This window comes from Staurois parvus, unplaced genomic scaffold (assembly GCF_062004578.1).
Source record: "Staurois parvus isolate SC_StPar_1 unplaced genomic scaffold, SC_StPar_1.0 ptg000525l, whole genome shotgun sequence".
NCBI lineage: Eukaryota > Metazoa > Chordata > Amphibia > Anura > Ranidae > Staurois > Staurois parvus.
Genome location: NW_028318321.1, coordinates 3,560,261 through 3,575,318, shown reverse-complemented (window position 1 = coordinate 3,575,318; position 15,058 = coordinate 3,560,261). Strand labels below are relative to the sequence as shown.

At 43.2% G+C, this 15,058-nt stretch overlaps 1 protein-coding gene across 1 annotated transcript in view; it reads right to left on the bottom strand.

Moving 5' to 3' along the window:
- LOC149451697 (adhesion G protein-coupled receptor A3-like) overlaps window positions 1-15,058 on the bottom strand; it is an 892,717-nt gene that overhangs the window by 698,705 nt on the left and 178,954 nt on the right. Inside the window, exons 5-6 of the mRNA XM_089690279.1 lie at window positions 9,429-9,500; window positions 1,500-1,663 (exon numbers count right to left, since the gene is read on the bottom strand). Coding sequence (XP_089546405.1) covers window positions 1,500-1,663; window positions 9,429-9,500 — 236 coding nt within the window. The remainder of the gene's footprint in view (window positions 1-1,499; window positions 1,664-9,428; window positions 9,501-15,058) is intronic.

Sequence of the window (15,058 nt, the reverse complement as noted above, 5' to 3'; positions counted from 1 at the left end):
TGACTGTGATTGACAGCAGCATAATCCAATGGCTACTGCTGCTACCTCTCTGTCCATTGAGGAGAAAGAGCAGAGAAGGCCTCTATTCTTGTGCACAGTGGTGGATTGAGATCAGGCTCAGGTAGTATAAGGAGAGCTGGGGGTTGGTTAACTGCATGCAAAAGCTTTTTTATCTTAATGCAGAGGAGGCATTAATGTAAAAACCTTTGCCTTTAGAACCACTTTAATTAATTTACAATGTAGGCAGGTAAAGTAAAATCTCATATATGCGGCGTCTGACCTGCATTGTGATTATCTGTAGATGACTGGCAGGTAAATTCAGGTTAACATACAGTATGGATGCCACATGTCAACACGACCAGCAAAAAAATTAAAGTAGTGGAGAGAACTGTGAAAAATGACAAAGGAACTGTATTTAGTATAAGTAAGGAGGAACTAAATGGAATAACAACCAGTAGATATTATGAATGTGATCCTTTCTGCATTTGGAGCTGTGTCCTGAAGTAACCTCACATAAAATGAGTGCGTAAGAGATAAACTAACTGTTAAGATATAACTTGGACCACACACAGTGTCATTATGAATTATGTAAGCGGAAGAGATGGACAGTATTAAAAGCAGGATCCTTGAATTACACTTGGGGGATATAAAATGTAACATTTGCTCTTTGAAGAATTACTGAACAGGAAGCAATATTTTCCAGCCAGGTCTTATTTCTTGCTTTAAATAATTCCTTTACAGCTGAACTCAAGGAATTAGGCTAAATGTACCCTTGCATTGGAAGCCCCCCCCCCAGTACTGTAAGGGTTAACTGCTCATTAAGTCTAGGGATGCCATGATCATGAATCATACTTACTGTTCTCTCCTCTCTATGGCTCTCTATGGGCCAGAGTTACATGCCTGCCTCCTCCACTTGCAATTGAATGTTAATAGCCCTGCACTGTATGTAATGACACCAAAGGACTGCCCACAACCTGAAGCTCCAAAGAAAAGAGATGAGCACCAAAACTGGCAAAGCCAGTATGTAGGGTAAGTACTACATCATCTTCATCTCCCCCTAGACTTAACAAGCTTTGGCCGGCTCTGGCATTCACCTCTTCTCCAGGCTGTGGGGGGTCCCTTGGATTTATTACACAGAGTGCAGTGTTATTACTCTTCTATGTTGTCTTCAAGAAGCAAGAAAACAATGGTAACAAGGCAGCCAACTGGTAGATACATTTTAGCACTCTTTTTGGTTCACATCAGTCCACTTCATGGTTCCAACTGCCTCTTAGAACTTTGATCACTGGGGAAACAGTGGGTGAAAATCTGAAGCTGTTCCCAAGCATGGCAGGGCTTTCCACCAGTGGTGGGATGGTGCCACTTCTTGTGATGTCTTAGCCAGAGCTGCTTGAGTGCAAATCTTCAAACAGTGGATTATATTTTTAGGACAATAATAATGTTGTGACCTATATACTTTTTACCATTAACTCCCTTTAAACAAGATGAAATTTGCTTACCACATGTTAACTGGCTCTCTTGTAAGTCATGAAATTCGAGTCCCCGAATGCTAATCGGATGTTCACAGACAGTGTCCTCACTGATGCGAATAGATGAAGATGCCGCCCATTTCAAGATCCATTTAATGTTACAGTCACAGATGAGGGATTCACTACCGAAGAATCTAGACAGATGACATACATATGATTGAAGCAGGATGCCAGGCAAATAGATAATAATGTGTTTATTCTCTACTAATTTGTTAAGTTTCTTATACTGTATGGGCATTTTTTTTTAACAAACATCTCCTCTTGTATACCCAAGTAGAGATTTTAGTTTACTTTTTTACCCTTATCCTTGGAGCACAAAAATCATCCTGTTTGCTCCTATGACGTCACCACAGGGGCTGATGAGATTTAAGTGGCAAAGCTTGATGGGATCTACAAGGGTGCCTTATGCAACCTCCTACTGATGAGGGGTGACCTGAAGAGCAGTACTAACTCTACAACACACATAGGAATGAGATTCAAGTATGAAAGTTTGACTACTTTCACACTACTCTGTAGCAAAGTTGTGCAAAAAAAAACACAATTTTGCTGCATTTTAGATGTGTTTCCAGCATGTTTACTGGTTGCTTGTACCTGTGAAAAATGAACATGACTCAAAAACACACCAAAAATGTATAACACAGTGTATTTTTACTGCATTTTCCATTAATTTCAATGGGGAAATGCTCTTTTAGTGTGGTTTTTAAAATTGCACCAAAGATGCAGCATGCAGAACTTTTCAAACACACACCACACCCGCAGCAAAATGATGTGAAAAGTCCCTTAGGATTTAAAGGGAAACATTTTTATTGCATTTTTCTGGCAAGGTAAAAATGCAGGATAAACACATCAGTGTGAAAGGGCCCTAACTTGGGTTCAAAATAAACCCAACATTGTGTCTGTTCGCAGACTTGCCAAACTAAGGGCTCGTTCACACTTGGCTGTTTTACCAACACTTGCCAAACGCCCCTATAGAATTTGGCAAGCGTTGGTCCGGCGTTTGCGGAGCATTTTTTAACGCTCCAAAAACGCCGCATGTGCGGTTTAGCGGCGGTTGCTAGGCATTTGCCAAGCGTTTAAAACTCCCCACAAACGCCTATAAAGCAGTTTGAATGGTGTTACCGCTCCGCAACCGCACCGCAAACGCCGGCCGGGCATTTGCGGAGCAGCACCATAGACTAGAATAGAAGGCTTCAAAGCCTCCTGACTCAACCAGAGATGTCTGTTTTGCAGCGATACGATGCAAACGCTCCCGTTAGAAAAGCACCATGTGCTGTAATGTGCAGAATTGGCAGAGGCGTTTGGGAAGCGGTAAAAACGCTTCCCAAACACCTCTCTGCCGCCTGCACACAATGCTAGTGTGAACGTAGCCTAAAGCTCGACTTTCACCATAGCAACCAACTACCAATAATGCACTTCCTAGCATTTGAATCTGAGTCAGCTCGCTTACAAGGGCCAATCAAGGCATGCTTGGATAAGCCAGCATCCCCACACTACTGTATATCCCCACACTACTATATATAATGGAATGTGAGCAACTACAATGACAGTGTGCTTCGTTGTGATATGTAAAGCATAGTGCAGCGGATAAGGTGAACAGATTAGTGTAGGGTGTGTATTCTGTGCATTGTGGGCTGGAGGAAGGTTAATGTTTGACACACACACCATTTTTTAAGCAGTGTTAAGCTTTTAAATAAATGCAGGTGCTGCTGTCAGAATGCAGTGTCCCAGCGGTTGGGGAGAGAGGTGTGCTTTCCTCCATCCACTTCATTTGTGCGGATGGAGAAATTGTATTTATTCATTTTGGTTTATCCTGCTTTCTTAACAAAACAATCTGACAGTGTACAGCTAGCTTTAGGGCCCTTTGTGTAAGGGCTGAAAAAAATTGTGGTAATACACATTTTTGATGCATTTTCTGGTTGCCTGACTCGCAGCATGCAACTGTGAAATCTGGACCCAGGGCTCAAAAATTGCACTAAAAATGCAACTGTGGTGCGTTTTAATGCATTTTTCATTCATTTCGGTGGGGAGGTGCATTTTTTGCGAGCTTTTTAAACATGCAGCAAAAAAGCAGCATGCGCGACTGTTAAAAATGCACCAAACCTGCAGCGCATTGGTATGAAGAGTTCTATAGGTTTTAAAGACCAGTTTGCGCCATGCATTGTACGTTCCTGTGCAGTGCAATTTCAGCCCATTCATTCAGAATGGACTAAAATCGCTCCTCACCAAAAGTAATACATGAATTACTTTTTAAAACACTCTGCATCAGATTGTATGGTACAAAAGTACTTTGCGATTTGGTGCAAGCAAATGCGATGCGTTTGGGGTGCCATTCATTTTTTGAAACACACTGCAGAGTGCAAATGTAGTGAGTTTTACATGCGGTTTGAATCATGCAGGAATGTGCAGCACGTTCCTGTGCGATTCAGATGCAGCCATTTTTAAACACCAAAAAACGGTTCAGTGTGAAAGGGCCTTTACTTTGCATGTAAGCGTGTAGTCCTAGGGACTGCAGATGGAGACAACGCTACAATAATTTCACTAAGTCCTGGTTCACACTGATGCAAATCTGCTTGCTGGAAGATTGGTAAAAACAAACTGGAAATTGCAGTTCAATGATTCTAAATGTAAAATAATGCACCTAGGGAAAAATAATCCCTTGAGAGAATACAACATTGGGAGTACAGTGATGGCCAGCACTTCAGAGGAAAAGGACTTGGGGGTACTTATTTTAGATGATTAAAAAAAAATGAGCAGTCAGTGGGGAAAGCGAATACAATGCTAGGATGCGTCACTAGAGGGGTCACCAGCAGGAGGGAGGAGGTCCTGATTCCCCTATATAGATGTATAGTTAGACCTCATTTAGAATACGGTGTCCAGTTCTGGAGACCTCACTTACAAAAACATATTGATAAGATAGAATGAGTCCAGAGACGGGTAACAAAAATGGTAAAAGGTCTAGGGGAATAAAACATATCAAGAACGACTTCAGGAACTTAACATGTACAGTCTGGAGGAATGGGGAGGCATGATTGAAACCTTTAAATACATCAAGGCGGTGAATAAGGTTCAGGAGCACAGTATTTTCAACACGAAACCAAAATCAAGAACACGGGGACGTGACCTTGAACTAGCCAGAGGAAAGTTCAAAACTAATCTCAGAAAGTACTATTTTACTTAAATAGTAGTTGATGCTTGGAATAAATATCCAGCAGAGGTAGTGAGCCAATCATCAGCAAATAGCTTCAAACATGCTTGGGACAAGTATAGATCTATACAAAAAAGTAACCCTCCCCCCCAAAAAAGAAAAAAAACAAACACACACAAAAAAAAAAAAAAAATCCTCACCCCCCCCCAAAAAAAAAAACTGGCAGAATCGATGGACCACTCTTTTTGCTGTCACTTTTCTATGATACATTCCAGAACACACATATTTGCACATCAAGGGAGAGAACATGGCTTTCAGTGGAGGTCGTTCACACCAGTGCGTTCCAAAGACAATGCCATTTCCAAAAGGGTCCTGTGTGTGTTTGGTGTGATGCAGTGCATTTTTGAGCCCCATACACTTTATTGGAAACAGCAATAAAAACACATGGATGTTCAAATGCAATGAGATTTCAGTGCGAGCTACACGTATTTCTAATGTCACAAAATTATCCAGAGCAGAAATCGCAGCTGTGTAAAATTGCAGCAGAATTGCACAACTACTCCTGAAATCGCACCACATCAGTGTGAACCAGGACTTAAGGCTATTTAGTACTGTCACTCCTTACTAGTAGGATCGCCTGGTATTTCATCCATTTTTAAATAACTAGTTACTGTTTTTAAAAACAAACATATTGCTAAAAAACAGCACACATAATATTTTTTTGCCTGTCATACCATTTTAAAACCAGAAACAAAATTGTTTAACTCCAGCTTTGACAAAAAACAATCACCTTCAAGAAAACTATGTACATTGTAAGAATTCTATTAAATTTTATAGAAAATTCCTACCTTTCTCGGCTCTGAGAAAATTGCTGTTTATTTAACCTTGTCCCTTCTCACACTGATTCTTGCATAGGATGGTTTGCCTTAATTAAGATCACCTGTTACAGTCTCAGAGAGATTGAGAAAAGCTGAGTTTCTACAACATTTTAGATGAAGAAAAGCATGAGGTCCTTTTCACATACATCACTACGTGCTTTTTTTTAACAGGCTGAAAGAACGCCTTTAGCCTCCGTTCACACCAATGCATTTTTTTAGTGCCTTGTGCAGAAACGCACTACAGTCCATTTAACACGGTTTCCTATGGAACATGTTCACATCTATGCTTTTTTGAGCTGCTGCGTTTTTGGAAAGGGTCAGGGGCTTTTTTAAAAGCAAAAAGCAGTGTTTTTGCTACAATAAAGTTCAATTGAGAATCTGCTGAAATTCATGGCAGTGCGTTTTTCCCATGTTTTGCATTTATATTCTGCCCAGCAAAAAGAAAAAATCCACTTAAAAAAAAAAGAGCTGAACAAAAGGCATCAAAAACACATGTAGAAAAATGCAAAACGAACTGCGAAAAGCTCTGCTAAACAGACAAAAAGTAAACTACATAGGTGTGAACAGAGTCTAAGGGCCAGTTCACACCAGAATGCTGTGCAGGAAACCTGTGTTGTGTCTGTGTTTCCTGCACTGCATTCAAAACGCATTGCAGTTGCTATCTGCAATGGGTGTCACTAGTTATTGACACCTCAAAGGCAAGTCAAATAGTACAGAAGTACCATGCGATCCATTTGCAGTACGTTTCCAAAAGTAGTGCATGCACTACTTGTGGTGAGATACAGTCTGATTTCAGGTCATTCATAATTCAGCACAGAGCTGCAGGTAATTCTCGCAAGAACACACAGCGAATTCCTGTGTGATTCCTGATGTCAACCAGCCCTAAGAAATCATTCACACTGAATAGGGCCACGTGTGATTACCCATGGCAGACTCAGCAAGGATCCATGCACATAGGTGCTTCATTGAAAGCAATAGGAGGCTGACAGGACCCACACCTATTCACAGCCGTTCACGGCTCATGCAGCACTTACCTGAGGATGATCGGCCATGGATACAGACAGCTTTCCAATCACAGGGATCCCCTGAGTCTTCCATAGTTAATTACAAATGACCCCATTCACAACTGTAAATAAGGCGGGGCGGACTGACAACTCATGGGACCCCGGGCAATAGGGGATCATGGGGCCCCTGTGTCCTTGCCCAAACTCAAAAAAGCCTATGAAAAAGGTACCAGGGGCATCTCATGGAGCCCCCTACTGACCCTGGACCCTCGGGCAGAGCCCGCGTTTCCAAATGGTCAGTCCGCCCCTGCTACAGCTAATGTAAGGGCTTGTTCACACTTGGCTGTTTTACCAACGCTTGCCAAACGCCCCTATAGCATTTGGCAAGCATTGGCCTGGCGTTTGCGGAGCGTTTTTTAACGCTCGGCAAACGTTCCGCAAATGCCGCATGCGCAGTTTAGCGGCAGTTGCTAGGCATTTGCTGAGCGTTAAAAACACCCCACAAATGCCTATAATGCAGTTTGAATAGTGTTACCGCTTTGCAACCGCACGGGCGTTTGCGGAGCAGTACCATAGACTAGAATAGGAGGCTTCAACGCCTCCTGACTCGACCAGAGGCATCCATTTTGCCGCGATACAACTTGACGCAATGCAAACGCTCCCGTTAGAACAGCACCATGTGCTGTAATGTGCAGAATTGGCAGAGGCATTTGGGAAGTGGTAAAAACGCTTCCCAAACGCCTCTCTGCCGCCTGCACACAACGCTAGTGTGAACGTAGCCTAACAGTGCATTGGGTTGCCATTTAAAATGAATAGCGCTGCACCATGGTTTGTGCATTACTGCAATACATAAATGGGAATGAGTTTTAGCGTGCCTAAACAAAAATGTAGCTCTTTTTGCAAGGGATGTCTGAAAATGGACTTTTATCAGTGCAAATTTTGGGGAAAAGCACTGATCAACTTCATGAACAGGAAATCTGTACACTGTGTGAAGAATACATGCAAACTGATATATAGAGAATGAAAATTTACATTTGTCTCTGCTTGCTAAAATGGCAAGGATTGTAATTACAGTGAAATAGAAAATAGCCTGTGCTGCAAATATATTTAGTTAGACAACACCTAAGGGGTATTTACAATGAGCAGCAAAATGGTTGCTTTTTTATTTGGCAAAAACAAAGAACAGACAAATAAACCAAAAAAATGAAACAAATATAATCCAAATAGAAAAAAAAGTGATTACACCACCAGGTTCCTACTTCAGCTGTATCTCATCAAAGATAATAGATTGTGCTTGAAGGTGGCATGAATTATCGGTAACGTTCAGCATATGACGGGAAGTCTTTATAGATTGGCAGACCTATCTTCAATATTTTTTTGGGGAGTTATTTTTAACCTTAAATGAAATATGGGGGAAAAATTCCCAGAACAGCTTTGCAAAGACAGAACATTGACATTATTTGCTGTATCTGTTATATATGAAATTGTTGTTTGAAATACTGATATAACAAAGGGGCTGTTCTCAGGCGTTACAGTCCTTACGTCCACTCTAAAAAGCAATCCACTGTGACTCACTTTTCAGAGGGCAATTGGTAAGTGGCTGGGAGGCAATATGTCACCTATTCACTGCCTGTTTTAACCCTGGAAAAGCTGAACCAATGCACCACAACCATGTGCATTGCACGCAGTTGCGGCACAGCCATATTAACTTTAATGGGTCACATTTGGTGGTGGTACTGCCCACTGAATGCAGTAGGGAGTTTAATTTGTGCATCACTGAGTATCCCTGAGCCCTACATGTCTGTTTAAATGGACTTTTCGGGTGGCAGTTAGGCTACGTTCACACTAGCGTTGTGTGCAGGTGGCAGAAAGGCATTTGGGAAGCGTTTTTACCACCTTACAAATGCCTCGGACAATTCTGCACATTGCAGCACATAGTGCTGTTCTAACGGGAGCATTAGCGTCGCAGCAAAACGGAAGCCTCTGGTCGAGTCAGGAGGCGTTGAAGCCTCCTATTCTAGTCTATGGTGACGCTCCGCAAACGCCCAGCGTTTGCAGTGTGGTTGCGGGGCGTTTGCGGAGCGGTAACACCATTCAAACTTCATTATAGGCGTTTGCAGGGCGTTTTTAACGCTCGGCAAACGCCTGGCAACCGCCGCTGAACCGCTCATGCGGCTTTTGTGGAGCGTTTGCCGAGTGTTAAAAAATGTACCGCAAACGCCGGACCAACGTTTGCCAAATGCTATAGGGGCGTTTGGCAAGAGTTGGTAAAACAGTCAAGTGTGAACGAGCCCTAAAACAGTGATTAATCACTCCCTGACTGCAGGTGTGAACCTAGGTGGTTTTCAGTGCAGTTCCCAGTTTGGAGAAATGCACTACAGCTAATTAAACATGATTTCCTATGGATCTAGTTCACATCTGTGCGTTTTGAGTCTCTACGGACTTTTGAAAGGATCAGAGACTTTTTTTCCCACAGCAGATTACATTTTATGTGTAATAGACTCCAATGGAACTTCATCAAAAATACATGCAAAACACATGCATGTGTGTTTTTGGTGTGTTTCCTGCATGGCAACAGACACCTCCCCCTAGCAACATTAAACACATCCCAAAAAACGCAAAACACATGAAAATAAAAATGTGTCAAAAAGGCATCCAGGAAAATGCATCATCCGCAACCTGCATAAGTGTGAACCTAGCCTGAATGAGTCCTACGTTAGCAGTCTGTAGCATTCAGCAACTTAGTGGGTATTTATAAAACTTGAAGCCTAATTTAAAGCAGTATTATTCCCAAAAACAAAAATGTACAGGCACTATATAAATATGGTCCCTTCACCTTGTAGGTATACACAAGTTCACATGCAGTACTCACATGACTTTTAGTGATGAAAGTGCGTTGAAAAGACCAGGTTCCAGTGTTGAAAAAATATTTCCTGATAAGTTACTGTGTGTGAAAAAGAGCAAACATTAAAATTACACTTTTTGCTAATATTTGATTGAAAAATATAGGCACATATGTTTGGATACATTAACAGACTGTCTATACTTTGTCCTCCCATGTCATTAACAATATGAAATACACAATATGAGGTACAGAGCTGGGAGTGGACTTCTGGGATACATGCATATTTGCAGTTAAAGGATGGTTGAAAATGGTCAGACTGAGATGTATAGATCAGCAACTTTCTGATATAGCAAACTCATTCATTAGTGTTTCTGAATCAGGGGCGGACTGACAACTCATGGGGCCCCCAGGCAACAGGGGATCATGGGGCCCCTATGTCCTTGCCCAACCTCAAAAAAGCCTATGAAAAAGGTACCAGGGGCATCTCACGGGGCCCCCTACTGACCCCGGGCCCTCGGGCAGTGCCCGAGTTTCCAAATGGTCAGTCCGCCCCTGTTCTGAATAAAAAACTTTCTGGGTTGAGAGCACAAGCAACTTGGCATTCCTCAACTGTAACTATTTTGGCAAACAGTTAAAGCGATTTCTAAAGGTTCATATTTTTTTTTTAAATAACAAACATGTCTATACTTACCTGTTGTGTTCAGAGTAGCCTGTATCCTCCTCTTCTCAGGTCCCCCGCTGGCTTTCCTGGACCCTCCCTCCTGTTGGGTGCCCCCACAGCAAGCAGTTTACTATGGGGGCACCCGCTGCTCCATTTGTCCATTCACACACGAAGCCGCAGATTGGTCCCACCCCTCTCCCCTCATTGGCTGACTATCCGTGATTGACAGCAGTGGGAGCCAATGAGGAGGCAGAGACCCAGAAAAGCTGAGGCTGTCATTCACATCACTGGATTGCGATGGGGCTCAGGTATGTATTGAGGGGGCTGGGGGCACTTCTGCACACAGAAGGTTTTTTACCTTCATGCATAGAATGCATGAAGGTAAAAAAACTTTCAGCCTTTACTATTACTTTAGAGCAGTTGCAAACACAATTTATTTCCTACAACAGTTTTATACTTATCTGCTCTGTGCAATGGTGTTGCACAAGGTGGCCCCAAACCTCCTTTTTTGGGTCCCTCGCCAGCACTCTTGGCTCCTCCTCTTCTCCAAGTGGCCTCATAGCAAGTCGCATGGGGGTAGCCGCAGGTATGCTCCCGTGCCAAGCTGTGCATGTCCATAGATACAAACAGCATGCTTGGCCCTGCCCCCTGCTCTCTCTCCTCTCCAGTTTTGAGTTACAGCAGCAGGAGCCGAGGGCTGCCATCAGAGCATTCAGTGAGTGAAACCAGAAAGAGGAGAGAAGAGTTGCACCACAAAGGCACAACACTGGATCGAGAATGGACTCAGGTAAGTGTTCAAAGGGGAACTGCTGTTGAAAAGTTTTTTATCTTAATGCAGAGAATGCCATAATGTAAACAAACTTTTGCCTTTGGAACAACTATAAATCGATGGGTTTAGTATTACTTTAATATCAAAGACCAAGCAGTGAATGTATATTGTGCCTGAATCTTGATATGACACTCTTCAAATTGTTCTTTGTATCCATATGGATTCTTGGGTTCAAGGCCCAGGTTTTCCACCAGGTATCAACTTCTTCCTAAGTTCGAATTAAGCCCCACTCCCTCGACTCCAGCCTCTGTTGCACAATAAAGTTTTGGCACTGGATTTTGTGGGAGTAAAGCTCTTAGTATCTACATTATTTTCACTAAAAATACTGTGGGTATGCTAAAGGAGTATTTCCCCAATTATGGTCTTCTTTTAAAACAAAATCAAGTATTTTCATGTTTTATTTTGCGTGCAATGCCTCGACAGTCATTCCAACTAAGAGTACCCAAAGCCAGCACTCGCTCACTTCCTGGATTTAGGGCTGCCAGCTACCCAGCTTGCACATCCGATTCTCGTGCCTGCACTGTAATCACACTGCACGGCACACAGTTGTAATGAAATACCACAATTTCACATGCTGAAGATGCATGAGGACTCCTGGGATTGCTGATACTGATTGCTGATACTGATATCCCAGGAGTCAATGGGACAATCCTTCTGAAGTCTGTCACCTAGGAGGCCAACAGCCACAGGAACAATTGAAAAGAAAAGGTATTTAAAAAAGAATATAATCTGCACAAACATAACACAGATTATCCTGACAATTTAAATGAAGAATGGTTGAAAAAGAAAGTGAAGATCCACTTTAAGCTTGACATAAATGGATTGAAATTTGGCCAATTCAGCAGGAGGGATCGACTCCATCGAACAGGGACAACTGAAAACTTTTACTGATCACTGACTGCAGCTGCTAATTGGTGTATTCTGACTGCAGGAGTCCCACTGTCAGAATACAACATTCCAGTGGGGAGGATTCCTCTATCCACCTCACTTGTGTGGATGGAAGAATCCCTTAATTTTGGAAAAAAACAAGCGGTCTATGGCCACCTATAAGGAAAAGTTATAGAGACCCCATCATCAGACTAAATGTTATATCTATTTTATAAATAGAACAGTGCTGTATTTAAACAATCTGTTTCCCCCTCAGGGCAAATTACAGAGTTAATCTGGAATCACACTGCTTCGCTGAGGTTTGGCCACATCATGGATGTACCAGCAGGTTTTGTGCCAGTGTAGGTAGGTGCAGTCTATTTTCTCCATTGTAGGTGGAGCTCATCCGACTAGTACCACAGCCTGGAATGGAAGTCAAAGGAAACTTGGCTTCTCTATGGTTTCCTGATTCATGAAGCAGCATTCGGATTAGCTATGTTGCATCCATGGGATCCCTGGTGGCCATCTTGGATGAGCCTTTATAAAGGTCCCTGCCGCCGGGTTTTGGTGCACATTTGCAAAGTGGATAGAGAGTGACTAGCAGCAGGGAAAGGTTCCTGACAAGTAGGGACAGGCTAGTGATTCGCAATCCTCAAGGAAGCCTTCCTTTTGGGACTGGACCAGCCAGGCTGCACTTTTCCCTCCTGAAACAGAAGTTGTTGTTGTATCTCATCCCGCTGTATCTGAACTGAACTGCGTGTTAACCCCATAAAACCCGTGGGTACACCCGTATAGCAGCCATACTGCAGCACAGCAGTGTGAAAATGACCTTACAGACAGGAAAAACAAAAAAGAAGAATCTGAAACTTTCAGGTGTGTCAAATGTTTTTTCCACCTGCCCTCTATGCTACATCACGTGTAATTGGCATTGCTGAGGCTGTGTGCAGGAAAGCTGCCTCTTGATCCCAGCCTTATTTTTTCCTTGCAGATTCAGAAAATCAGTGTCTAGAAGGGTCAATTATGTGCTCAAATAAGCAGTATTACATTTATAAATAAATACAGTCAAGTGTTTCTTTTCCCTCAGAGAATAGGTGCAAGAACTCCCGTCTTCTGAGTCACCCCTGTCTCCACCCCCTACCCACCTCCCAGCACTGCCCCTTTTAGAGAATACAGAACCAATGTATCATATTGATATGCTAAGTAATTTAAATTTGTTAAAAATAAAGCAGTAAAATAGATCACTTGCAGCCAGCAACAATAGATCCCCCAGCAACAATAGATCCCACCAGCAATATAAGATCTCCAAACCCTCCAGCAGCCAGCAATAATAGACCCCCTTCTGTCAACAGCAGATCCCCCCAGCAAAAAATGACCCTCCACAAAGAATAGACCCTGCAGAACACCCCAGCACCCCTTGCCATTATATAAATCCAGTGCTTGAGGTGCTAGAACTACGTTCCCCCACGTTCCCGCTGAAAAAAAGCCCTGCATACAATACATGACATTTGATCTTGTAGCAGGGTCTCTTTAAACTCCTGTTTATAGCCTGAGCCCAGATACCATTGGCTCCACAGGGACACATTAATGAATTTAAAGAATGGAATGTCTGCAGGGACATATTTCGACATTAGTGTAGTCCAGTGGTCGGCAAGCCGCGGCTCGCGAGCCACATGCGGCTCTTTACAAGCTTAAATGCGGCTCTTCTGTGTGCCGGGCGCCCGCTCCTCTCCCTCCCTCCCCTCCCTCCTCTGCCTCCCCTCCCTCCTCTCGGACGGGCGTGTGCCGGGCGGCCGCCCCCTCACCTCCCCTCCCCTCCCTCCTCTCGGGCGGCCGCCCCAAAAGTCAGGACTCTGCAGCTTTCAGGATGTAGGCGGGGCAGCCAGGATGTAGGCGGGGCAGCGTGACGAACTCCTCTCCTCTCACAGTCCGCCCTGAAGACCAGAACGGCGCGGGAAGCACGGCGAGAGGAACGCGCGGAGCAAAGGTAAGTGAATTGACACAGGGGGGACTTACTATATGGGGGATGAATTACTATATGGGGGGGACTTACTATATGGGGGGGACTTACTATATGGGGGATGAATTACTATATGGGGGACTTACTATATGGGGGGGGACTTACTATATGGGGGACTTACTATATGGGGGACTTACTATATGGGGGATGAATTACTATATGGGAGATGAATTACTATATGGGAGATGAATTACTATGGGGGGGATGAATTACTATGGGGGATGAATTACTATATGGGGGATGAATTACTATGGGGGATGAATTACTATATGGGAGATGTATTTTCAGTTTTAAAAATGTGGCTCTCAAAATCAATTTCAATCGTGGTTTTGGCGAGATTTGGCTCAGTTGAAAAAAAAGGTTGCCCACCACTGGTGTAGTCTATAGACACCTTAATTATGAAGCCCTCCTGCAAGCACCGCCCTTTGTGTCCTGCAATATTTTTAATAAAACTATCACCAGAATGAGTGATAGGAGGCAGCATGGGCTCTGTTTTATACTCACATCTACGTTTAGCCATACAGCCCAAAAAACAAGGAACAGTAGAGATGAGTTCATGTTCCCTAAAACATAGTAAGCCCTTTACATCCTATCAGCCTAAACTGCACATGTCCCTTCATAGTTCATTTTCTTATCCATAGATTCCCCAAGGTGGCCAGAAAAGGGAAACTAGAAAAAATGATCAAAGCTTATAAATTTTAAGCTTGGTTCTGCCCTTTTTTGCCCTGCAGCCCTTGGTACTGGGCCAGACAGCCATTGTGGTAAACACAGCCCCATCTCTGTGGTAGCCAGTAGTAGGTCAGATTGTGTCAGGGTTAGTTAGCATGTTTAGTGATGTCTTGAGGTGCTCAATGACAGCTGAGCCATTCACGCCATTCTTCACAGTGTTACCCTCTGGTGCTGAAAATAGAACAACATGTAAAACATTTAAAGTCAAACTCCAGCCTTACCTTCAATCTTACTCAGTTGTACAAGCTGCTTTCTTTTACTGAAAGTGCTTAGTTTGATTTCACTGCACATTGTGAGCTTCTCACAGTGTTGATTAGAAACTGCAGTAAGTAAGATAGAGCCTGCCTCATTTCCTGGCTGGAGGACATCCCAGCATAATCTAGTCCTTTCTCCTCAGTCTTACTGTCCTTGGCTTGCCCCTCTCATTTACTGGAATTCATTTCTTTCAATTGTGGCAGCTCAGCATCACATGCAGGCAATAACATATAAATGCAGTCAGCCTAGGAACTCCCACTCCTCCAGACTGGGACCCAACCATGAAGCTTTCTGCAGGA